This window comes from Gopherus evgoodei, chromosome 22 (assembly GCF_007399415.2).
Source record: "Gopherus evgoodei ecotype Sinaloan lineage chromosome 22, rGopEvg1_v1.p, whole genome shotgun sequence".
NCBI classification, from domain to species: domain Eukaryota; kingdom Metazoa; phylum Chordata; order Testudines; family Testudinidae; genus Gopherus; species Gopherus evgoodei.
In genome coordinates, this window is record NC_044343.1 from 4,112,634 (window position 1) to 4,138,564 (window position 25,931).

At 38.5% G+C, this 25,931-nt stretch overlaps 1 protein-coding gene across 7 annotated transcripts in view; it reads right to left on the bottom strand.

Moving 5' to 3' along the window:
• Positions 1 to 3,512: 3,512 nt before the first annotated feature.
• Positions 3,513 to 25,931, bottom strand: part of DAZAP1 (DAZ associated protein 1) — a 35,044-nt gene continuing 12,625 nt past the window's right edge. Inside the window, exons 5-13 of one of the 7 annotated variants that reach the window (XM_030540556.1) lie at positions 24,437 to 24,547; positions 21,398 to 21,446; positions 16,625 to 16,707; positions 12,915 to 13,068; positions 11,352 to 11,381; positions 10,697 to 10,837; positions 9,378 to 9,560; positions 6,998 to 7,087; positions 4,435 to 4,518 (exon numbers count right to left, since the gene is read on the bottom strand). In XM_030540556.1, the coding sequence (XP_030396416.1) occupies positions 7,008 to 7,087; positions 9,378 to 9,560; positions 10,697 to 10,837; positions 11,352 to 11,381; positions 12,915 to 13,068; positions 16,625 to 16,707; positions 21,398 to 21,446; positions 24,437 to 24,547 (831 nt within the window). In that variant the 3' untranslated portion in view covers positions 4,435 to 4,518; positions 6,998 to 7,007. Of the gene's footprint in view, positions 4,519 to 6,997; positions 7,088 to 9,377; positions 9,561 to 10,696; positions 10,838 to 11,351; positions 11,382 to 12,914; positions 13,069 to 16,624; positions 16,708 to 21,397; positions 21,447 to 24,436; positions 24,548 to 25,931 lie in introns of those variants that run through there. The other 6 variants (XM_030540555.1, XM_030540554.1, XM_030540558.1 and 3 more) reach the window with 6 other exon arrangements.

Here is a 25,931-nt window from a genome sequence, read left to right on the forward strand (position 1 = left end):
GATAGTTTTATTTTAAATGACTGTGGCTCAATAAAACTTGAGTGATCTAACATAGCACAGTGGGACCAATTCTCAGTTACTCTATTTCTGTGCTTGGATTATGAAGAGAAGAGGGACTGTGTCACCTGTGGTCTCCCCGTGTTCTGAGTACACAGAGGCACTGCTTGCCCCCTTGGCGTAAGTGAGAGCAGCCTCGGGACTTCTCTAATTTATGCTGCTTTTCATAGCTCCCTCTAGGCTCTAGGAAGCCTCGAATAGTCATAATCACAGCATTCTGGCTATGCCTGCAATCTGCCCCCTATGCGAGCGGCTGGGAGCAAGGCTGTCAGGTGATTTTGAGTCCTTAGGCCAGGGATTGGCAACCTTTCAGAAGTGGTGTGCCGAGTCTTCATTTATTCACTCTGATTTAAGGTTTTGCGTGCCTGTAATACATTTTAACATTTTTAAGCTTTCTATCCTCTCCCCTGGGCTGAAGCAGAAATCTCAGGCCTCTGGCTTCTCTCCTTACTCTTCCCTTTTTCTTGTCTCCTATTCCTTCCTTAGTCCAGATGGAGGGAGAGAGCAGGAAAGATGAGGCAATGCCTCTGTGCTTCCAAGATGAAGCAAAGAAAACCTAAGGGAGGCAACATGGCTGCGATTTATATGGGTTTCAGAACTGCTTCCCAGTGGGTGGCACCATAAAACTGTCCATCCTTTTTCAACTCGTCTAGGAGAGGAGCAGAGAATTTGTCTCACACATGAGGTAGGTCTTCAAGGCAGAGTTAACCTGGTTTCTTACTCAGGTGTTGCCCCTAAGCCCTCTCCCATCCACACAACACCCTCTCACCTGAGTTTGGTGGTGCTCTGAACTCAGGCTAGCTGGCAACTTGGGTGCTGCTTTCTCTCAGACTGGTCCTCACCCACTTTTAGTTTGGATGAGGCCAAATCATTCGAGTACCGATAGTCCCCCAAAGCCTTCCCACAATTCCCTCCTTGTGCCCAGGACAAGTGGCCCCTCCTGCCCCCCTCCCCCCCAATTCACTGGGAAAATCACAAAGCATCTCATTTTACTGCTGCAGCAGCACAAAGAACTATGGGATATGCCCCCAGAAGTCGGACAGGGCTTTGTAGTAGTCTAGACATCTGAGTTAAGTGCAGTGAAGACATACCCAAGATCAGATTTCTTAATAGAACTGTTCCTCCAATGCCATCATTGGGGCATTTCTCTCTCTTGCTCATAGAATTTGGAGAGTCTCCAGCCCACTATGCTTTGTGAGATGATTCACACATAAGCCTTAGACTAAGGTGTGGCAGATAAATGCTGGCTCAGCTCTTAGCACAGGTTGATTCAGTTTCTGTTGCTGGGCAGAGCTGCACTTCAAACAGATTTAATGGTTTATTAAACAAAACCTGCGCAACCATTTAAAACATTCCCCCACTATGTGGCAACTCCAAACAGCTGAAGTGCAGGAGAACTGGAAAGCAAATCTGGTCTAGAAATTCAATGCATCCAGTAAAGCTTGTATCTCCAAGCTGCACGAAATACAAGATGAAAAGCATAAATAAAGGAGTTAAAATCTTCTCCATTATCTTGCCCTTCATTGCAGTCAGTTACACCAATGCAACATGAGCGTACAATGCTTCCAAGTCAGACGCCTAGGATTTTACACGCTTTGCTCTGATTTAAATGACCAAATGTAAAATCCTTCCATTCTGATTTGGAAATATTTCCTGCACAAGGACCAGATTAACAGTGAATTGAGACCCATGACATCTTTACTAAACTCGTCATTGTAGGAGTTAACATAGGGAAGAGTCTTGTTCACTGCAATAGCCAAGATTTTAAAGACTGAGAGCCACTGCTCTGAAATATCATGCCCATGTAAAGGATCTCAATTTGGACACCCAAAATCACTAGTCACTCTGGAGAATTTAGGTCTCTTGAGTTTTTCTTTATAGATGAGCAGGCGAGCTAACAAATAGGTTTACGTTCCCAGAATACTTGAGTAACTGGGTCATAAGAGATGCATTCAGCATGGTTTTCAGAGTCGCAGCCGTGCTAGTCTGTATCCACAAAAAGAACAGGAGTACTTGTGGCACCTTAGAGACTAACAAATTTATTTGAGCATAAGCTGTCGTGGGCTACAGCCCACTGTAGCCCACGACAGCTTATGCTCAAATTAATTTGTTAGTCTCTAAGGGGTCACAAACACTCCTGTTCTTTCAGCATAGTTTTAAATTCAAACTTTTAAATTAAAAAAAACTAAAAAGCTACTTCTGCCCCATCTCCCCACCATAGGCTGGCAGTGGAAAGTGAGCAGATTGCTGGTCTTAATGCAGTTTTTGCTTTAAGCTTTGTGGTTCATCTTCTGCCAGTGCCTGCCATGCTGCTGAGGTGGCATTTGTGACACTAACACAACAGAAGCACAGTGCCACTGCAAGATCTGCTTTCACTCCCCATTTAACAGTGATTGGACAATACGGACACAAGCTGTTTAACACTCAGATACCATGCTTTAGCACCGAGAACCAGTGTAAATTAATCCACTATAGAAACTAAATTTACCATCCCCCAAGAACATCCAGAAATTGCACATGAACCTGCTTCACATGGTCACTTCAGTTTTTCCTTTTGCAAAACTGGGGGCTCAGTAAGAGCAAACAATTGGAGTTTAATCCACTATCATTGCTCAAATCAGAACAAAGCTGATTCCAGAGGAATTATGCAGTGGAGGATTTTTTTCATAGACCAGATCCTTGATATGGGGAGGTAACACTACCTGGACTTGTATGAGGACACATAAGAAATTAAAAGGATATCCAAAAGAACAGTGCAATATATATATTGCCATTGCTTTTATAAATCAAAAGGATCTCGAAATCTCAGAAGAGCTAGTCCCACCCTCTTCTTCGAGATAGATATATTCTTCCGTTAGACGTTTATGTACTTTGATCTCACCTCTTAAATTAAGAGCTTGTATATGTTTACATGTTACATTTAGGATTTAAGATTACTTTGCAGCCTGATAATCCTGAAACTTAACCCACCTTTAAATTCTAGACTAAAGCATATCACTGATTTAACATGCTAATGCTCCAAAATGCATCAATTCCTGCTTATAGTCATGCAAATGTAAGAGACAAGAGAGGGTTTTGGAGACTCAGTGGTATATTGAGTCTTTCACCTGTAGATTGCCAGTTCAAATCCAGGTCAGGCTGGTACAGATCTAAAGCTACTGAGGTTCTTTAGTAGCCTATGAAATGAATTTAATGGTCTCAGTCCAGATCCTACATCAGCCCAATCATATCACTTGCATTACGGTCTGAAAGGGCATGAAGAGTGCATTATGCTTTCACTTCTAGGCAGTACCTAAAGGTCCTGGTTGAGGCACAGGGCAAAAAGTGTGGGTAAGTGTGCACTGACTCTCTGCCCACAAGGACTTCTTTTCCAGAGCTGTCAATCTGGCAACTTTCATTAGAACCCAAAATCACATGGAAAAATTTGTAAGGAAAAAAAAAAAATGGAGACAGGCTTATGTTTCTAATCCAAATGTACTTCTCTTTATTCAAACCAGGGGTAATCACTGGTTAGTGCAAAATGCACCTAAACCTTTTGCCTGAGGGAAATCTACATCTTAACAAGGCCTCCGTTAACCCCTAATGAAATCCACAGAGGATTTTAAAGAGTTTGAAGCACAGATCTAAATGCTGTACTTCATAAGTGACACTGTGCATCAACAAGTCTGCACCTGCATTGTTACCAGTTCTAGACTGTCAGGTAACAAAAGCAAAATACACTCAGTAGATTTCTCTCTCTTAACTCCCAGAGTTTCTGGACCAACTGCCCCACCATTATGTTAGAAGTAAAGGGGTTGAAACTGACCATCACTTCCAACATTGCTAACGGAAACCCTGTTTTAAATTAAAAAATAAGCCAGCATACATAGTAGAAAATTTCTCTTAAAAATTTCACAATCTGTAAATGTATATATTTTTCTTTAAACATAAAAGTTTACAATATACGGTAAAACAAAGGCTCAGGAAAAATAATTTCAAAAAAAGAAACCTGAAGTTTTGAATTAAAGCTGAAGACATTTTTAAAACCCTGTAGTTTGAACCAGTGACATTTTCTTTATTTGTGCTGATGGGTTAGAGAAAGGAATATATTTAAAACCTGCAGTCCAAACACCCACAGCGTTGCCTTCAAAAGCCATTCCCCCTCCCATTCCCCTCCCCCAATGTTGTTAGATTTTTTTTTTCCTCCATCAAGTATGTGATTGTCACAAGTTCAGAAGTCTAGGATTCCCGGGTTCAGCTGCTACCAGATATCCCACTGTGGACAGGATTCCCTGATTGCCAGCATGTGCTAGCGTCTGTAGGGGTGAAATCCTTGCACATTATGGTTCTGTCCTCGTCCAAAACCACTTCCTCCTGCAGGTGGGCCACTTGATGGTGGCACCGAGGGGCCTCCATAGGAGGGGGGCTGCTGGCTGGGGTCAGAGAAACCTTGTCCAAAACCGCTCAAGTCTTGTCCATAACCTGGGAAGAAGAGGAAAAGGCTGCAGTAAGCTTCTATTACAGTCCACATGCTCAAAAGTAGAGGCACAGCACCATTTCAAAACTGATGCCACACACACCAATGCCCAGCCTTATGAACACACAGTGATGTGCTGATCTAACACCCAGATGATAGTTGCTTTTACATTTGACCAAGTTATTTGGATTTACATGTAGAAAATACAGGAACTGATAAAAGGTGGAGAGGAGAGGGGACTGAATGCCTACTTGGAGATGGTGCTTTTCACTCTGTATCAAATCTTACCCAGGCTGGTGATGACCAAAATGTCATGCTACTGCTGTTCAGAGGCTTATGTAAAGTGGGTTTGTAGTATCTATTAATCCATTATGGATAAGTGTTCTTATTAGCAAAACTAGCATTCTGTCAGTTTTAGCGGAGGTAGAGAAGATTAATGGGGAAACATATGTCTGAAAATTTGATAGTTACTATAGCTGACGTTTGTAATTGAAAGGAGTTAATGAAAGATTGTGATTTTCAGTTTATTTTGTGTACAGCCAATTTTAGTTTCCTGTGTATGGTCAAGTTTTCCTTTGCTGAAAAGACCCCTGTAAGTTAACCGCAGGAAATTGATTTAAAAAGGAGTTTTAAATACTAGGCCCTGAATGGTAGCTTTTTTTTTTTTTTTTTTTTTTAAAGACGATGGTTGCATCAGAAAGTGGAATTTTCTGAAATTGTCAATTAAAAACCCCAAGTTGACAGTGTCCCTTTCAAAGGCTGGGTGACTGGACTCCCATAAACTTCCATCAAATCCACAAACCAGAATCAGGAAGATTGTTATTGCTGCTATGGCCTCCATTATGTGGTTAAAAAGGGAACTTCAGCTAATTGCCATTCAAATCCAACACCCTGCCCTGGTGTTAACTCGCTGCACAGAACCAGCTGAAATAAGCAAATGGTGTGGCAAGTTTCTTCTCAAAGGTAGCTTTTGCTGTTCTTTTGAGCTATTTTATCATCTGCTTCCCACACAACTTAAGCAGGCAGACTGCATTTCCAATATAGCAAAAACACTGAAGCAACAGATAAATAGTTATACTGGAATAGCCATCCCTTCTGTGTACCCTTACTATTCACACTTACACAACGACTGAGTTAGTCTAAGCTGTTTCTCCAGACTTACTCATTTTAAATCTAAAAGTGAGCCGTCCCTCTGTGAACTTTATGCTCATTTATTCTGTAAGTCAGTATCTTTCTGACAGGGTAACAACTAGCTTCCTTTCCCTGAAGAGATCATAAAGGTAACTACGGAATCAGGAAACTTTTACCTCCTACCACATCTTCCTCCTGCCTTGTCAATGAGATTGTAACCTCCATTCTATGACATAATCTGGAGCTGAGGTAAGAGATTTTGGAGCAACAGGTTTAGAGTAAGCAGGATGACAGAGGAGACAGAGAGACACCCTTTCAATTTGGAGGAAACAACTACATTCCTGGAAGGCAAATGGATGTGTATTAATAGTAACTTACTAAAAGAAGTTAACAAATCTAACAGAATATTTCTAGTGATTAAAATACAACTGTCAGTCATTACAATGGTATCAACATGAAATTCCACTATGCAAGACAGCCTCGTTAAGAATTCTGTAATTACTTAGCAATTTTTCTGCACAGGGTTAAAGCATGTTTAACTCTGCTAATCCAAAGCAACAGTCTCTTGGCATCTCCTCAGTATTTCAATTTCAAGCTCTGCCTGTCTCAGAGGACTTACCACCACTAATGAACCCAACACTGCATTTATCATGGGCTTCCCCATTTGAAGATTTCTCAAGCTGCTAATTCAGCCATTTTTGACACAAAGATCAGTAGTCAACCTTAAATGCGTTAATGTACTGTCAAGTGGTGGGGTTCGGAGTAAAGGTAATCACATTACTCTCACCAGCATTATGGCTTGCAGTGAAGAGTTAAGAAAACCAGAGCTCTGCTGGTTTGTTTGCCACAAAGGAATCCAGCAGTCAAACCAACAGCCAACTTTTTTTTAAATTTTTTTTTTGGGGGGGGGGGGGGAGCGGGCGGACTGTTCTTTCCTCCACTGAACTATCCCACCATTGGTCTGCATTGTCACTTCCAACAGTGACACACAGCTGATTCACAACTCCAGAGTGACCTGGTTTCTAAGTCAGTTGTGTCAATAGCAGCAGGCAATATTGACTCTGTTGCTTAGAGTAACTAAAAGCAATTTGCTTACACAAGAGAATCTAAGTCTTGCCAATGCAACATCTTGGGAAGTGAACAGCAGCAGAGTCATATTCCAAGCACGCGTTTTTACTTAGGCCAACTAACATATTTAAAGTAGATTATCCTTGAACTGTAAAAAGCAAACATTTCCAAGCCACCATACTTATCTCACCCACCCTCAAAGAGAAGAGACCCTGCAAGAAACAAAAGTTAATTTCCCAAATGCAGATAAAGTAAGAGCATTGGTTGTAAATAGGCTCCACCTACCTAGGATATATCACTGCTCAGCCTGACCATAAGAGTGTAAACAAAGTATTGGCGCGTAGCCTGAAGGGTCTTGAGAATAGGTACCCAGCCCTAGTAAGAAATGAGGAGACCAGGGTGACTAACCCCAAGACAGCCCTGTACAGAGATATAATTTTTTGGGGTGAGGGAGACACACCCTTGTTAGAGTTTAATTTACTAGAGTGTTTACATTTATCTCAGCTGTAAATATAGCAGCATTCATGATGCTGTGAAGCCAGGATGAATCTGTAAATGCCAAAACGATTAAATACTTTGATGCCTCTTAAAGTCTATAAACTCTATGCATTTAAGTGAAAACATGAAAAACTTGTTAACTGCCTTTTGTATACCAATGCTGCTAGCTGAATTGCAAATGACATATGAAGTTCCAAAGATCTTAAAGAGGTTAAAAAGATCTTAAACATAGCTTTATAAACATGAAGAGGTTATTGACTTGGGTGGTAATACACTAAGTTGAACACTTCTGTCACTATGTACATATATTGTGAGAATGCAGTCTTGCACAGAAGTAGTTTGCTTTCTGGCATGAATTTTGGGGTGAGAGATTAATCTCACTAATCCGTTTAACATTATCTAATCCTCTTCCTCCTCCCAAAAAAATCCATTAACCGCTAAGGACTAACTACAACCAGCATTTCGCTGTAGGAAAAAATGTCTCCAAGATTTATACAAGATGCAGTTGGTACTACATATTCCTTATCCACCCCAGACACCCCAACTCTCCCTCACAGCATTGTTTTGAAAGTCAGTCAATTAAACTGAGTGGTGAGTTTTTTTAAATGATAATTGGAGGTTACTAAATAAAAGTCTTGCAACAGGAACTTTAGAGCAGAGTTCCCTATATGGGAAGTTTATATATAATCAATTATGCCTTTGCTGTTTGGATCCATTTTAATTATTGGTATTAAAAGACTTGGCTACCAAGTCTGAGACAAGATACATTTGTGTGCATCAGTTTTTATTCTATTCAGTAAATGTTTCCCCTCATACGTAACAGAGGCACATTTTCAACAAGACAAGAAAATCTTCCACCTTAAGTCAAATTAGGGGAACTTTCAATCCCAGCTACTGTGTCTATGACACAAGCTTAAGAACATCTCTAACTAAACCCATCATAACTCTAACACTCTCATCTTATGTACGTCAAGAACAACTGAAAAGCTCATCTCCTATCAGGAGTCTTATACTTCAGATTTTTTGGACTACAGAAAATCCATTCAAAGAACTTTATGAAGCAGACGTTTCCTAATGAACAGTTTCTGCAGGTATTTTATACGGGACTAGTAGGGCATGCATAAACACAGGGGAAACGTAGTTAAAATGCAGAGACAGCGTGGCCATACTTGATTCCTGGGCTCACCTTGTGTATTATGCTGCCTTCAGAGGTTACCAATGGCCAGCGATCAAGAAGAAGGCACACTCACCCAGTTAATTGGGCAATGCTGCTCATGGAAGGCTTGGGTGCAAGGGTAAAACTCGTTCCTGATCTCCACAAATAGTCATCTTTCAGCCAGTAGCACGAGACTTTGACTTCCCATATCTTGTCTTACTGTAGCTAACCTACCAAATCATTCTTTATCACCTATTTGTAGCAATGAGCTCCAGAGACTGATAAAGTTTTCCATAGTAAGTATCCATTTTTGTTTTAAATTAGCTGCATCAATTTCAACAAGTCTTATGAAGCAGAGACAAAAAGAGCATGCAGGTCAGATTTTGCTATACTCTTTATTATTTTGTCTCAGTCAATTCCCGTTACTCTAGAGTAATTAGATCCTACTTTTAAGTATCACTATTCTCCATGCTGAACCCCCCTCTCTTATGCAAGCCCATCACTCAACGATTTTCAGTGCCCTTTACACTGTGCTTTGCTTCAGTTCTAGTGCATCTTCCTTGAGGTGAGATTACCAGAATTCCCTTTGGCTGTACTGCGTTAACCAAAGAGATTTCAACAGAAAAGGACGCAAACTACTGAGCACCTTCCAGTGTGAAATTATTAGCTGAACAAAAAAGGGTTTAAATTTGAGCATTTGAGGGAATGCAAGTGGTGACTTATCCCACCACTGCGCAGATCTTTAGAGAGCTAGTTATTTAGCGACTCAGGAAATGGGGAATACTTCAGGCAGAGTAGCAATGAAACAATTCTGTGATATCAGAGTACTGGACGTTTTGGGGGCCCTTGAGAGCTGGTACTCCCACCATTAGTACAAATGCTGTCAGCATTAATACACTGCTCCTGGAAACTGTGACTTTTCACCAAAGCATTATGAATAAAAGGAAAGCAAAACCTTGGGGCTGAGGGGAAAGTTGCCGCTCTGAGTGTATTTTATATGCAGTTACTTACCAAACTGGCTATAAGGGAATTCTGGCTGAGCAGTTGGGGGTTTGCTCATGTCCTGAGTTGCCTGAGATGGTGGTGGTGGCGGTGGGAAAGCTAGTGGTGTTGCCCCAGGAGTGGCAGGTGGAGGGGGTACTCCAGGAGGGGCAAACTGGTCAGGTGGAGGAGGTGGAGCACCATATCCAAAACCTGATAAATAAGAGGCAGAGCATAAAATCTGTGACATGTTACGAGGCCAAAAGCACTTGGACTTTTCACTTGGTTTCAAAGTAATTTAACATTTTGTTACTAAACCCGTTGTAAGGTGTCTACAGAAAAGAGATTAATTACTACTTGTTGCCAGCAGCTGATATAAAGGGATTGATTTATCCATCTCTTGACAGTCATCCTATCCACCGCTAAAGTCATTTAAGAGATGTGAAATCTTACACCTGTTACACAGACTGCATGTGCTTAACAGCAATTGAAGCATCTTACCTAGCAAAAAAATAGCTGAAGAGGTAGCCACAGCTACCGAAAGGTGTACTGGGGAAGCAGGGAAAGGCATGGTGAGACACCCCTCCAAAAAGCCTTTCATCCATCCAAATAAGGAAGTTGCCAAAAGCCTCAGGCTGAAAAATCCTGGACAGGGTGCTTCCCCAAAGCACAAGAATCAGAACTAACAGGTGCATAATGGCTGTGAAAGAAACTCTGGATAATTAAGGGTATCTTTCTGCCAGTTTTAACCCAATTGTGCATAGGAATTTTAAAGGAACGTAAAGGAGTTAGGTACCCAATCCCATTTAAATTCAATGAGAGCAGAGAGCCTAATTTCTTAGGCTAGAATTTTCAAGAGAGCCTGTCTCTCTAGTCTTCAACATGTAGTATTACTATCTCAAATATCTCAGTTCTAGAAAGAAGAGGTCAAAAATAAAAGTCTTCAGTCAAAACATAGTAATACACCTCTACCCCGATATAACGTGAACTGATATAACACAGTAAAACAGTGCTCTGGGGAGGCGGGGCTATGCACTCCGGTGGATCAAAGCAAGTTTGATGTAATGTGGTAAGATTTTTTGCTACAGCATTATATCGAGGTAGAGATGTACCATAACCTCTCAGTTTGTCTAAGTATTATTTATATGATCAAAATTGATGGATTCAAAGAAACATGAACTGAAAATATACTGATTTCTAGTTACAGTACAGAAATTTTTGAGTGGATCAAGTGTGAAAGATGACAGTGAATTCACAGAAAGGCATGAAACAAAGAAACAGAACTGATTAAAACCCGTTCCTGTGTTCAGTAGCACATCATTGGTTCGAGGCTCACAGAGGACACTTACTAAATGGTGGAGGGGTGCCATAGCCCTGTGGGAACCCTTGTGGAGGTGGGAATCCTCCAGGAGGCGTAGAAACTATGTATGAGGTAAAAGGTGGTGGAGGAGGAGGGGCTCCTCTTCCTGGAGGAGGTGGTCCATACCCACCTAGAAAATCCAATACAGAGTTGTGAGAACAAGTGGTGCTTTCATCTAAATCAGCAAAGACAACTTTTTAATACTAAGTAAAAATTACCCCAAAGAGAATAAAGAAGTTACCACTGTACTTGGAACCAAATTCTGGGAAACTCTACCCCCTCTATGGATACAAACTTTGGGAAATGCTCAGAGAACCATTACTGTAAATAGCTCTACAGTTCTCTTATTTGCACTTAATTTCTTGATGGCCAGTATCAGTTTAACTGCATTATCAGCAAAAGGATGTATTCCAACTCCCAACACTGAATAGTTAAGAATAGAACTGTTCCCCCATGCCCATATTTTTTTCCAATACAAACTCAAAAGTTGAGTTTTAAAACTGGCTTAGAAGCACTGTACTTGAGAAATTAACAGCCACCATCAATTCTCATTGAAAAGCAAAGCAATTTACATCTACACTACCAGTTGGCCTTTTCTACAGTTTACAATATACTAAACAATCAAACTTCTGTTACCTACTCACCAATTGCTTGTCCAGCTGGTACCCACATTCCTAAAACAATGAAACAGCATGATAGTTTATCCACTTATATATTTAAGCTGTTCTATTAAAAATGACATATAATGTGATTCTGAAAAAAAATAGTGTTCTACATTGATTAAAGAGCTAATGCAAGAAGTGTCCAGGAGTCTCAAAACTCAAATTATACTCAGTGTTCAAATTGAGAGAATATTCTAGTGTTAAAAGTCATTCCATAACATTGTTTAAAAAAGACTAAGGATTGCAAAGGTGAAGCTATAGATACAAGGTGTTTCAAATATAATGCTGATAAGAGTTATCATTCAGCTATTTCAAGTGTTTTGGAACCATGGAATCTCATTTTATATTTGCTGCAGTGTGAAGGTAGAAAGTTTAACTTATTTAACAGTTCTGCATTTAATACCTCCCACAGATTGATACAATGATACCTTTCCCTACAAATAACCAAGATGAAAGTGATCTAGTTTCTCAGTCTGAGTTTGCAGATTAGCAAATCTGTGCAGACTGTCAAAGCCTCAGGTGCAGCTTTCAAGTTAATAAGTATCATGGGAAAACAGTAAGCCATTCTATGGGGGCATAATGGACAAGGTGAAGCCACCCCATATCCCCATGGTAATAGTTTCTCATATCTGAGAAAGGCAGGTTATATATTCTGTTAGATGTCTCGATATGCCACCTCATTTCTTCATATGGTATGAAAACATTCTTTAGATGAATTCAACACATTTATTGTGTGCCCAAAATCTTGAGGTTTTTTTTTTATGGCATTCAAAACTAAAACAAGCATCTGCTCCTTCCAGCCCTAAAGGGCTCAAGCTAAATCTAGAAAATTATATGCATTAAGTGGTCCCCTGCATCACCACTAACAACTAACCCTAGAGCTGCTTGTTACTTTTCCAGGCTACACTAAGTAATGAAATACAAAGACACAAGATAGTCTGTTTTCCCTTCATATTTCACTCGTAGTTTCTCTTGAAACTCATTTCAGAGTTCATCTTTGAAAATCTGTATTCCATAAATATTTTTAATCAGGGTCTCATGCCACCCACATTCGCACAGCTGCAGAATCATGGAATTCTCTCTGACTTCTCCCCATTACTGGGTAAAAAGAACATGCTGATTTGGTACTCCTGCTCCCCACACTTAAACAGAATGGATGAAGCACCAATCACAGTAATGATCCCCACTTAAACAGGTTGAGGTATGTTGAGAAAACAGAACTTGTGCTGCCAAGACCCATTGATTTCTGTAGCATGTAACAAAAATCATCCTGAAAAAATTAAACTAAGGAAAACCCCAGGCAGAATTGGGGAAAACAGATGCAGAGTACTTTAGTTCTCTCTGTATTACGTCACTGCATAGATGGCTTCACTCCACTTAGAAGTATCTGTATCACTAATGAGATGTTACCTTTTGAAAGAATAATGCAAGTTAAATGTGGTCTGTAACAAAACCATGGCTAGTGACAGACACTGCCAGTTTTAAGGAAGACAGGAATCACACCTTTGACTCTAGCTCTCTGAAACCCCCCAAAAGAAAACGTACCTTGAGGGCTGTATCCTTGTTGCCAGGTAGGAGGGGGCTGACCTGCCCAGCCATTGGCAGCACTTGGCATGATCCGGCTTCCCCACTGGCTGGCACCTGGTGGCCCTGGGGTTTGGCTTTTGCTATCACGAGGTTCTGCACGTTTTACCTCCACCTAAACAAACAGATTAGCCGTTTAGGAGATGATGTAGGTTATCTACCCCCCTTCCCTTCACACACACCCTTAATTACACTTAAGACTACACTTAGCACCTTATGACTTATGTCTAAATACTTAATTATAAAACTAGTTAGGCCAGTAATTAAAAAAATGTTTCTCAGGTACAATAGATGCGATAGTAAGACATTACAAGTCCTATATCAACATATATTTAAAGCAAAACATGTCCTACAAACAATTGCTGTTCCATTATATTAAGTAGTCATTTGCTTGCTCACCTTAAAGCAGCAGTACCCTCTTACAATGGCTCTTTGCTAAAAATGTATAGGCATAATCTTTTTAACTTAGTCTTTAGACTATTTCTTAAATGTTCACTGTGACATTTACAAAGAAGAAAACAATTTCAGTCAAGATCTTTCCACAAGCAAAGAGTCCACTCTGAAAAAGGTACTAATGCTTTAACATTTAAGGATGACTGGGGTTCATTTGGAAGTTATAGTTTAAACCCACCCCATCTACCTGCAATTTCAGCTCTGTTCATACCTGAGAAACACACATTTGTTTGTTTGGTTTTTTACTTAGGTTTTATTTAAATGTCTAATGGAAGATAAAGACTTACCTTCCCCAGGCTAACGCTTAAAGAATCTCAAATAACTCAAACAATGTCAGAGGGAATGGATGTGATAAGAGAATCTTACATTACATCTAACAAAAAAGTAAACAAACATGCAAGTAATAAAAATGGACAGTTGAGTCAATAAGAAGCAAATCTTCATACTGTGTTAAGTCAGTGACAAAAACCTTCCTGTTTTAAAAAGTGTTAATAAGCCTCAGTGCTTAACTTATTTCATTTAAAGATAAAATGTCTTAGGGCCCCAAGGCATCAAGTGCATCTGACCTACTTAAAATAAGCTCCACATTCACTATAAACCTCAACAAAAAAATCCAGTTTCTGATTTAACGAAACACTCAGCACTCATGTATGCTGAATTAGTCTTTTTTTTATTTTATGATTAATTTTAATGGATGCCAGAGTACAAAGAAAATAAATCTCAATCGCTAATTGGCCTGAATAGTATGGAAAATAAAGTATTCAGAATTCTTCCTGCTGTCTTTAAACCATTCACGTTACAGAACAACCAGGAAATTGGCACAGCACAAGGACAAAGGCCTCCCTCCCCTCCTCCTGAAAATGCCCCAAGGACATTATACATGACAGTAACCAAACCTCTGTCAGCTGAAGGCCTGCTAGAGAGGAACCAAGGGAATTTCTCAAAGAATTCAAATTAATGAGTCTTAACTCATTTTCCTAAAGGGAATTTGGTTACTGCTTACAAAAGCAAAGTCCTGCTTGTAATTTAAAATTTCTACTTTCAGTAACTTATGGATACAGATTCACTTCAGCAATACATTTTTAATTTATATATATTATATATAAAAAGAGTATTTCAAAATCTTCAAGCGTCTATTAATAATCAATGAAGGGATGGACTATCTAATGTTACATTTATCTAAATGGCAGAATTTCATTAACCTGTAAACTGGCATTTGGAAGTGTAAGACTCCTAAACTAGGGATTGGAACAAGCTAATACAAACAAATTTTAGGATCAAGGTGAGAATTCTAGACCTGCCCAAGGCCAAAGTTATAAACACTCAAAAGAGGAAAATGACCTAGGTTTCTTTCATGTAACCAGGGAAAAATACTGCATATATTTGTGCATGTTTTAGAGCAGGTCATGCAATAAATAGTTAAGGTAATCCCAGAAAATTATTTCAACTCTGATGCTCAGCCTGTTCAGGAACCCCTGTAGAGCAAAGAGAGACCTAAAGAGGCACTATTAGTGAGTAGCAATTGATTGAAATACCTCAAGAACTGATCACATAAAAGATTATGACACTTTAGAGACTTACAGGGGGCTCTCCACAGATTTACAGAACCATAAAAAAGTAGCTGTGGCATCTCTTGGTTCTGTTCATAAATGGCATACTGCCTTGCCCTAATTTAAGTAGTTCTTCCAAAGTTTAAGGTAATATCAGTGAAAAAGCAATGGCTGTACAAAGGATAACAAGTAAATAAATGCTCCAATCCTGCAAACACACACATAACTTTACTCATGTAAGTAGCTGCATTGATTCAAATGAGATTACTCAACTACTCACAGTAAGAAAGTTACGCACGTTCCTCCTTCCAAGGTTTGGGTCGAAAGTGTGCTCATTAGATAATTCATTTGTATTAGTTGGTAAACCATTCTTTTTCTCAATGTAACTGTAGTTTCAGTGTATCGAAATAGAGTAGTAACCCTTTAAATACTTAATTTTTAACAGTGACTTTTTAAAGAGCTTTGTATAGAGCACTGTAATCTAACAATGCAAACTTTGCACTAACGCAACAAGAACACATTACCTGTCAGTGAAAGAAATGCCTGAGAGATACTAGGCTGTAGAAATCTTTTGAATTCAACATGGAAAAATGTTTGAATTAAAGGAATATGACAAAGTCCTTTGGTTTTGATGCAAGTTTCTTTGGGGAACTTTTCATTGTAGATTTTCAACAGCCTTCTAACATCTATGTTTTCAAATTCACAGTAAGCTGTATAAAGCTGTACTATTTTTGATTTTACCAGAATTTCCCTTTTAGAAGCTGTGATATTCACAATATAATTAAGATTTAGGAATTTCTCTCAGGAACTACTTATTCATTTTACTTTTAATTTTTCCATAGGTGAATCTTAATGTTCACAGTTGATTAATACAATCAAAAGGAGTAGAAAGGCGGAATCCCTCATCTATCAAACCGCCTTGTGCTGACAACACAGTATGAAGATGAAACAACCAGAGGTCACTTAACTGTATTGTGGTTAAATACTATATAGAATATGTGGGTTCGTATCAAAGTTTCACAGTAAGTGACCCAATTTTTAAAAAACCAATCCTTCATGATGTTTTATGGTCTTTTTTTGGGTTAAACTTTAAGACTATAAAGGCAGATCCCCTCAAAGTGCCTCGAAATTTGAATATGAAATGCACATCTGAAGGAGTGGTATGTTAAACCGAGCCTTAGCCAGCTCAGAGATTTCACTGGGATCTCAATTTACAAACATATGAGAATTAAAACTAACTTCTGTCCCTGCTGCTGAAAAGGAAAATAGTGAACACTCATGTAGCAGTGCATAAACCATGACTATTCATATAGTCAATTTATTCAGATACAAATTCTGCTCAAATGGAGCAGTTCGCTATTTGTATAATGGTCAAGGACTCATCTGAACTGTTTAAATAACTTGCATAAATACTCAGGCCTTCAAGGTCTGTTTCCTTCCCATGGGATAGGCAGCAAGTTAAGGAGAGGTTCCCCTCATATCCATTATCTTATGCAAACTCAAGGGACTTTCCCCATCATCACGGACAAAGCCCTGAATTTGGATTTTTTTTTTTAACTTTTTAGGATCTCCTCTGTTTAAACCACAAATTACTATTTCACCAGTGAAATTGCCAATTGCCCAAGACTTGGTTTTGTCTTAAGGTAAAATAAAACTACAACTACACACTTTTTTGCCCATGATGTCGTGAAAATGCATGTTGACAGCCTGGTCCACTGATTGTTCGTCCTCGAAAGTAATAAATCCAAAACCTAGCCAACGACGAAGAGTGAATCAAGGTAGCAGGGTGTTGTGACACAAAACAGGATGATGAACAGTATTAGGGGCGGACCAAGGGTTCAAGCAGGGGCTTCAGATAACCAAGGCTTGTGTTATGAAGTTCTCAAAAAATCAGTCCTCTTGAAAAAACTGTAGTGTGTACTTTATATATAAATTATCAGGCAAATAATGCCTCAGCTTAGTTTCATACATGCAACATTACAAACTGAAAATTAAAATCAATGTTTAGTTTCTAATATCTAATCCATCCACTAAAAGGAGTGGAGAGATAAACACTACCACAACCCTAAATGTTACTGTACCACAACTTCAAAATACAATGTTTGTGGAACAGCAGGTTAAAATAAGGCAGCTTTGCTCTCATCCTTGAACCAAAATGTACCTAGGATTAGGAACCCAGGTAAAACTTACCCTTAATACAGTTACTAACACTGCAAAGTAACCCCCCTCTCTCCCCCCCAAAAATATTGTGTGTGTGGGGGGTATTTACTTTCTTAGAAAACAGTACAAATTTAAAGGATTTTTTTTTTTTTTTGAAATGTAGCTGATAAAGCATGAGAATTTTTACCACTCCATGGATGAATGATAAGCTTCAGAAACTAACAGCCTAGGTCAGAGATTCTCAAACTTCTTACATCTTAACACAGAGAGCACTTAATGGACATTACCCCTTCCAATCATAGCTCTCCTGTGCCAAATATAGCAGTTACCTACATAGCAAACGAGAAGTATTTAGCTGTTTAAAGAAATCAGTGTTGCCTTAAAAAAAAAAAAAAAAAAAAAAAAGTCAATGCTTGTCAATTCATCTCTGCCCAATCTGTTCTGTTGCTATCCCTTCCCCTTGCTGCCTGGTTCCCTTCTTCTTCAATCTCAGTACATGTTCTCCAGAAGCCTTCTGCCTTGCACATCTCTACCACTGGTGCTCTGGTGTTCCTAAGGGTAACTCATTTCCTCCTCTCATCTATAGCAGCAATCCCACTGGATCCTCCTAGCATCCAGCTGCTTTTACAGGCAGCTGGGTTCCAATGCCCATAGAAGCAGCCAGAAAGGAGAAGGTACCAGCACAGTGTGATCTGAGAACGCTCTGCAGTCACAGTTTGAGAACCACTGCGCTTAGGCTGTAGCTGCTGACACTGCCTAGAGAGTGGCTAAGTAGTGGTTAAATTCACAGAACATTAAGGCTGAGTCATGCCGTCAACCACTCACTGCTGGTGGAATAACCAAATCCCAGGAAAGTAAGAACACATGCAGTATATAACAGTTTTGCCATTCTTTAAATTAGCTATGGGGTACAGCAGTAAAATTAGAAAGAAAAAAAACCAAGGTGCAGCATCAAAAGCATATGGAATATGGGTGCATTTCTGCTTTTCTGAAACCCAAGATTTCCCCCTTGGTTTGCATTTTGCTTTGCAGCTAGTGCTGACAGCAGCCATATATTGCTCTAAAGCGTTAAACAGAAATACAGTATCTATAACAGTTAGTGTCTCTCTAAGCTTATCCAACTGGGTTGGGTAAGCCCAAAGAGGCCTATTGTAGAGAAGGTTTATATATAAAATACACAAAGATACAGGCCAAAATAGATTCCAGCAGGTCAAATTCTGCTGTCAGCAACAAGAGCAAAAGACATCACTAAAATAAAATTAAAATAAAAGGAAAATAACTTTTAGCATTTCCCACACACAAGAGACTGGCAGTATAAACGAAGTTTTGTTGGTCTATGATAAAAGCAGCCTCAAAACTGAAAGCAGCATTTCATCAATATTTGTATGAAGTTAACGGGAATTCTCAGCAGCACTGGAGTAGAAAGAGGAAACATTCAAAGTCTATACTGAGTATTAGATCAGTTTAATATTACAGCCTTCCATCTCAAAAGATGAGGGAAAAGCAGGTGATACCCATCCAACTACTGAGATGGTCCGTTAAAATTTGTTCACAGATAATTGGGCGAAGACAGCAGACAGATGCCATGTCTCAGGGAAACAGACAATTTTTTAAAGACCCAAACACCATACCATAAAAAGAGTATTTAAGAAACGACGATGATTACAGATGACAGAACTCCAGAGCAGATGGGAATGGCCACAACATTTTAAAAGTATGGGGTAAAAAACGATAGAGCAAGTCTTCCAATAACTATATTTAACTTTTTTGAAGGCAGAAGTTTACTGATGAACTAGACAGATTTTGTGTTTAAAATGAAATCTAGGGGGACTCAAGAACAGAAGACAATGAAGCTGGACTGCAGCTAAAGGGAAGAAACTGAACACACACAATAAGAACCTCTGACCTACTGAAAAGTAGTTGGTTTAGTTAATGAAACAGCATGAAAGCAAAGATCATGACAAACAACGCAGATTATTTCTTTTAGGAAGCAATAATAATGTTGGCTATGCTTATACTTTATTTGGAATTTAGAAAAGTTCTTGATAAAGCATTGCACAAAAGAACACAACAATGTGAGTAGGTATGGGATGTGGAAAGGATAGAACTGTGTGTAAACTGAAGGACTGGACTTGAGTATTGAAGACCCAGGGCGAGCGTCTCAGAAGTCAGCACAGCAACCATAATTTATATCACCTGAGGATCTGGCCCTTGGTTTTCTTGTAGTAAGCAGTCTGAGATGGAGGAAGTAGCAGCAGACTGCCATAGAGGACAGTAACAGGGCCAATTTTGATTTCTTTCTCTCTCAGTGACTTGATAAAATGACATGCACTAAGGGATTTGTAGAAAGTGAGAGCACTAAAGTCAAAGGAGGAAGGCAAATTTCAGAATAATGTGGATAGAAAAGAATATGGGCAGATAAGTGAGCTTCTGCAATTTAATGCACAGAAATTTAAGATAAGTCAAAAGAACAAGGAGAGTCTAAGCTCAATAGCATTTTATATAACAAAATACCAAGCAGGATAAAAATATTCTTAGATGTACAAACAGCAGCATGGAATACAAACTATGAGGAGATTTTTCTAGCATTTTCTGAGAGATTAAGGAGGCCATGTTTGGAAACTATATGCGGTTATCACATTATGAAGAGGATACAGAAATGGAGAACAAAAACAAGCTATGACAGTGACAGGACTGAGGGATTTCAGTCATTTTAAAAAATTAGACAAATCAAAGAGTTGTGGGCTACAACTACTCCCTCAAATGGATGGACTCTAGGCTTTCATTCCAGAGTATGATGTCTTAAAGTTCTGCTTTACCCTGTAAAACTGAGTGGATTGGGAGCCTTCTATTAATTTTTTAGTGCAGCTTTAGCAGTGGAGCCATTAATCCAAACCAGCTGTGATTTTTAGTCCTTTTTACTCAGAGATTGCAAGATTAGGATAAATATTTCAAAGATACAGGTGATGCAATAATTTCTAAAATATAGTTCCAAAACTCCAGGCAAGTTTTAATCAGGTGTTTATTTTGGTCTCTACTGTCTCCTCTATTTAAAATAAGCTGCTCTATAGCATTTACCGAATGGATGAATGTGTGTTTTTATTTAAAGGAGAACAGATCAGTTGCAAGAGGATTAAGACTATTATCAAGACAAAAACAAAACAAATATATTGAAACTTCGTTTACACTCCAATAAAGACAAAGCCCGCCCTTCCTCTGACTGTGGAACTGGCCTGTACCTCTGTGATAAATTATCACCTAGAGAGAAGAAATCTAAAGAGATATCGTTAATCACAGTTAAACAATTCACAAAGAGAAAAAGGAAAAGAAAAAAAACAACTTACTTAACATTACTGTACTTTACTATGAAACACTTAAATATGCCACTAAGGATGTATGTCTAAATTAAAAATAAAACTAAGACTTGACTTAGCTTAATAAATATGAAGTGAATATATTTCTTAATAATGGAGTCAGAGGAGAAATGAAAGTTCAGATGGCAAACTATTCTCTAGCATGTCTCACATGCTACAAGGTGATCAGTGCAACTAAACTTCATGTACTTTTACAATATTGCCTCTGTAATAGTCAACAAATAGATGATTGATGCAATGAAAGGCGGATGACATGAAAATTACTTCATATTTTGACCAAAGGTTACAGACTTACTCATATGGTCTATTAATTGCTGTCCTTTTTAAGGAATAAAAATAATAATTCTAGTATGAATGGGGACGTATAGTTCCTGCAAACATAAACAATTTCTCAAGGCAATTTTATGTAATTTAAGAAAATTGTTTTTCCTTGAATTTCAAGTAAAGACATTTAACCAAAACAAAAAGCACAAATGGATGGATCTGATTCCAGTCTCATGTTTAGAGATAATTTGAACCGCAAAGAAAAAAGCTGAATACAACGCAACTATAGACTAACATACCTTCATGTTAAACAGGGGGAAAATCGGAGGCAAATTAGTTAATTGAACTTTTTCAATATTTTAAACCACATGTTCGGTTCAGATGTTTAATTCTGTTCAGAGTCAAGTAAAAAGAACCAGCAAAAAAATGAACATGTAACATCTGACTTTAAAAACAGACATACCAAATGAAGCTGTCTATGAAAAGCCTAAGTTTGTGACATTTGTCCACTGAAATCTTTTCCTGAGGCAAAGTAAAACAAAACAAAACAAAACCACTACTTTTTTGATGGTGTGAAATAGTTTGCCATCTGACTACAGGAGAGGATGAAGAAATTTCAAGGACAAACTAGATCAGCCTTTACCTCGGGGCCTCTGTTTCTCTGCATCATAGATCATTACAACTTCAGTGACCTGGAAGAGAGAAGGGAAATTCTACTAATTATGTTACCAGGGGAGTGATACAAGCAGAGCACAACAGGCTGGTTTCCAGCACTCAGTCCACAAAGCACAATTAAATGCCTGATGTAGCCATCAATACTTGTCTGTTACAGCACAATGCAAATAAACTCCAGTAAAGAGCAACACTTCCCATTTATGAAAATATAATCACATTTTTGCTTATTTAGGACCGCAACAAACTTTACCACCAAAAACACTGATAAAGTAGAGTTACGGTTGTCAAACTGCATATCCCACCAACCAGACCATAAAAATAAGGAAACAATTAAATAATTCAACACCCCTTTTCAGTATGTACTACTACTCAGTCTCAACTACCTTTCTTCCACAATATGCACATTTCCACCCTCATCCTGAACAAGGTAGCTTTAATTCCAACTATTTTACTGACTAATATAGGATTCGTGTAGCTTTCCTGAATTGTATTGTATGTAGTTCCACACATGCTTATGCCTCTCTGTGGGGCATGGTGTCCCTGAGATAAGGCATTTCTGTGATGTTTAGGCAAAGTTATGCCAGTGATTGTTGTTTTAAATGTGGAAGTGATTAAAAGGCCAAATTACAAAACTGGTGTTAAATCTGAGATATTATCACATATGCATAGAGAGAGAAGCTTAAAGTTTTTGAGATCTGTGATCATTTAAGCTGTAGGAAAACAGGATAAAAAGTACCAAAAAATGTTTCCTTGGCAAACACTGATAACGATTACACAGAAAAGCCAATTGGCCCCTCAAGAGTTATTATGAAAAATTTATATTGAGACTAAATTCCATAAAATATTAAAGAATGAAAGCTTCTTGGAGCTGAAATTGATATCTCCATTTTATTTTGAAATACTCTGAAGTATAGACTCTCTAAAGTACTGTACAACTAGTACAGAACACATGCATGTACTAAACCGAGTTCACTCGTACGACATTAGGGCTGATTATTTTCAATTTTAAATAACCTCTCTCCAGATTTTTCAGAATAAAAATTCACTGTACAATTAAGGTGATATGCACAGACTAATCCCAGGGGTGCCATTTATTTTAATACCAATTTTAAAGGCAGGTCACATGGCCATTTTCAAGTTAAATATAAAAATCAACCATAAAGTTTCCAGTTTCATAACAATCTTGTGGCTATTTCTATATCACTACATCCCTGCTTTAAAAAACTACTTTCAATTTAGCTTAGAACATTTGTATCTCAAGCAGCTGAAATAATCTATTAGTCCGATACCCATTTGTCTTGCTCTCCAACTTCTGTGAAAGATTCCACTCATGTTTTGGAGATACACTCACTTGTAGGTATATTACCGAACTCTGCTGATTCACGTTTGTCATCATGTAGAGCTGGTAGGCCATTTGGCAGCATGACAGCAAGTCATAGCATTATTTGGACACATCTGTTCTGCTGGTCTGTTCGATACTGCTTTGCTTGGTTTGAGTACTACTTGCCATACTGGTCAACAACAACCCCCATAGGTCTCTTAGAATCAGAGCCTGCCTTTTTATGTGGTCTTAGCTTCTAGTTTTTCAGGCTGCTATACCTGTAATTGTGTGCTCTTGAATGTGTTTTTTCCCAGAATGCAAGATTTCATATTTCTACAGGTACTTAAATGACTACACACATAAATCTTGTCTTAAGAATGCCACCTTGGCTCCCCAAATTCTATTTTAACTATGAAGTGCTTCTACTTACTTTTCTGGCACTTACACTCAATGGTTGTGGCCTCCTATATCTGATGGAACTTAACCCTGTATCTCTCAAGCCATCCAGGTCAGAATTGGAAAGCCATAAGTCTGCGAGAAGAGCCTTTAGAAATTATGCTCCACAACTATGGATTCCACTCCCCATTTTTATTTGCAAACTCAGTCTGTTGCAGCTTTTCAAACTACAGGAATATCTATTAGCCACTGGTGTTTATAATTTTTTTTAAAAAAAGATTGTTTTAACCAACTTTCATTGAAAAACATCATGATACCACTTGAGAAAGATGGCTACATAGATGCTTTGAGCTGCTGATGGAATTTAGAAAGATAGGTGATGATGGTGACAAAAGCATTTTGGAGCTAGGGCGACCAACCAATAGCCACTGTGAATCTCTTTGCTTTTGACATTATGACCAATACAATTGACATGAACAGTCATATAAAATTTATACTACTCCACAATATTTTAAATTGAACTTAATCTACAAACTAATCTTTGAACCTTGTAACAATTTAACTATCCCAGAAAAAGTCAGACAATAAAATAGAAATAAATGTGAGTTTAAAGAAGTCATATCTGGACATCTTCTTTCTATATCGACTTAAAACTTAAGCTGGCAAAATTTCAAGAAAAGGATGAGTACAAAACTGCATGAATAGTAGTCTGAACCTAGAAATGAGATTCTGAAGACCGAAAGGACTCCGTTAATTTTAAAACGGCATCGTGAAACCAGAACAATGTCAAGTGGATCACCAAAAAGTCTTTCACCAATTTGCTTACTTGGTAGAGGACAGAGACCTGTGGTGCTGCAAATTCACTGAAGCACCTGCTGTTCCAAAAGCAAATGGAAAGTTTTCGTAATCAAACTAAGGTACACTAAAACAGCAACTGAAAGGAGGCTGATAAGTCACATTTATAGTCAAGTCATAATTAAACTCAAGGGTTTTTCCTCCCCCCCTTTAAAGAGGGGAGAGAAAATAGTATCAGGAATAGCTAAACCAAAAGGAAGCAGGGAAAGGCGCATAACAAGTTGTGCACATGAGGGCAAGAGATCTGATGAAAAATGGCAAATGTGCTGCAAAAGTAAACATTTACTATACTTTACCACAAAACACTTCAATATGTCTCTGAGTAAGTTTGCCTAAATTAACACTAAAATTTGACAGCTTAATGAAATCAGAATGAAGACGGGGGAAAAACATCTTGTAACCAGCCGATGCTTGCCATGATGATGAATGACTCACCACTCCGAATTTCTTGAAGTATTCCCTGAGCTCAGTCTCGCCACAGTTGTGAGGGATCCCACCAACAAAAATTTTATTTGATTTATTGTTATCACTTCTGGGTCCTTTCTGCTAAATCAAGAGGGATAAAATACTGTTAGTTAGAACTGTGATAAATACTGTAGCATAATCTTCCTCCACTGGTACATGCAGGTGGGTTGCTCTAATTCATTTGTAATGTAACAAAGTCACAATTCAAATTGAAGTCCACACTTGGAAGCCACCCATTTTGTTTCAAAAGGAGCAAAAGTGTGTTCTGGATTCATTAATTTGGTATGCTTAGCTATAACTTGGTGTCCTTTGTTGGTAGGGATGGAGAACTGAGGGCAAATGTTCTGAAAACATTTATTTATTAATTTCTTAATTAGGCAGCATTAACCAGCAGGTTGTGGGTTGTGCTGGCATGCATCCTCTTAACCTTAAGGGGATTTTTAGACACTATCATTTACGTTCTTTCAATCCACAAAAGTTGGGTAATTATAGTATTACTGATGTCATTACAGAAACTTGAATGTTGATTAGTCAACTGCAGAAAGGAAGATGAACATCTGTAGTCGACCTGGACTGTATTCTACCTAAACATCCCCAAGGCTATTGAAGAAGAATCACAGTCACGGATTACCTAAAGCCCCCAACCCCCCCCCTTTTTTTTTTTAAATGAGAGCTACTTACAGCCTAGAAAGTGTCAAAGCCTATCAATTGTTGACCCTATACTCAATTTCAGCAACCATGAATTTACAAGCCAGGTGGACTTTGTTCACAATCAGTGGAAGGCTAAACTTGTCATTTTGGGAAATCAAGATACGAGTCCAAGTAAAACAGACTTCATTAAAGTAACTTTTTCAAGGATTTCTACAATTCTGGATAATTAGAATAATATATTGGGGGGGGGGGACGACGCAGAATACTGAGTAGCAGAGAATTTACACTGACTGGTCCTAAATTGTAGTCAGATGGTTTCTACTTTCGTTTATTTGCTTACAGGATAGACATTCAGGAAAAAATTTTCAAAAGTGGCTAAGTGACTCAGAACCACATGTCATGTTAAAAAGGTGATGGACACACATCTCGATGAAAGTCTAAAGGACTCCTAAGGCATTTAAGTCCTTCTGGAAATTTTACCCAAGCGCATCTATTCCCACAGCCATTTCAAATATAATGCCTGTATCATTCCCTTATCTAGAGTATATCATGAACTGTTTAATTTTCTTCCTCTGAGAACAAACACCATTCATTTTCCTAGAAACTGGGAACTGAAAAGAAAGGGAGTATTTGCAGTACTAAATATTTATAATATTGGTAATATAGTTTTTTTATAATGCCAGTTATTCCAGTAGAAGCCAAATATCCCCATCATATTCCCCAAGTAGACAGATGCAGCTTACACCAAGCAATTCATGTTCAGGATTTACTGTTCCTCATAAACAGAGTTCAGATTTGGGGACAATTTATGTCT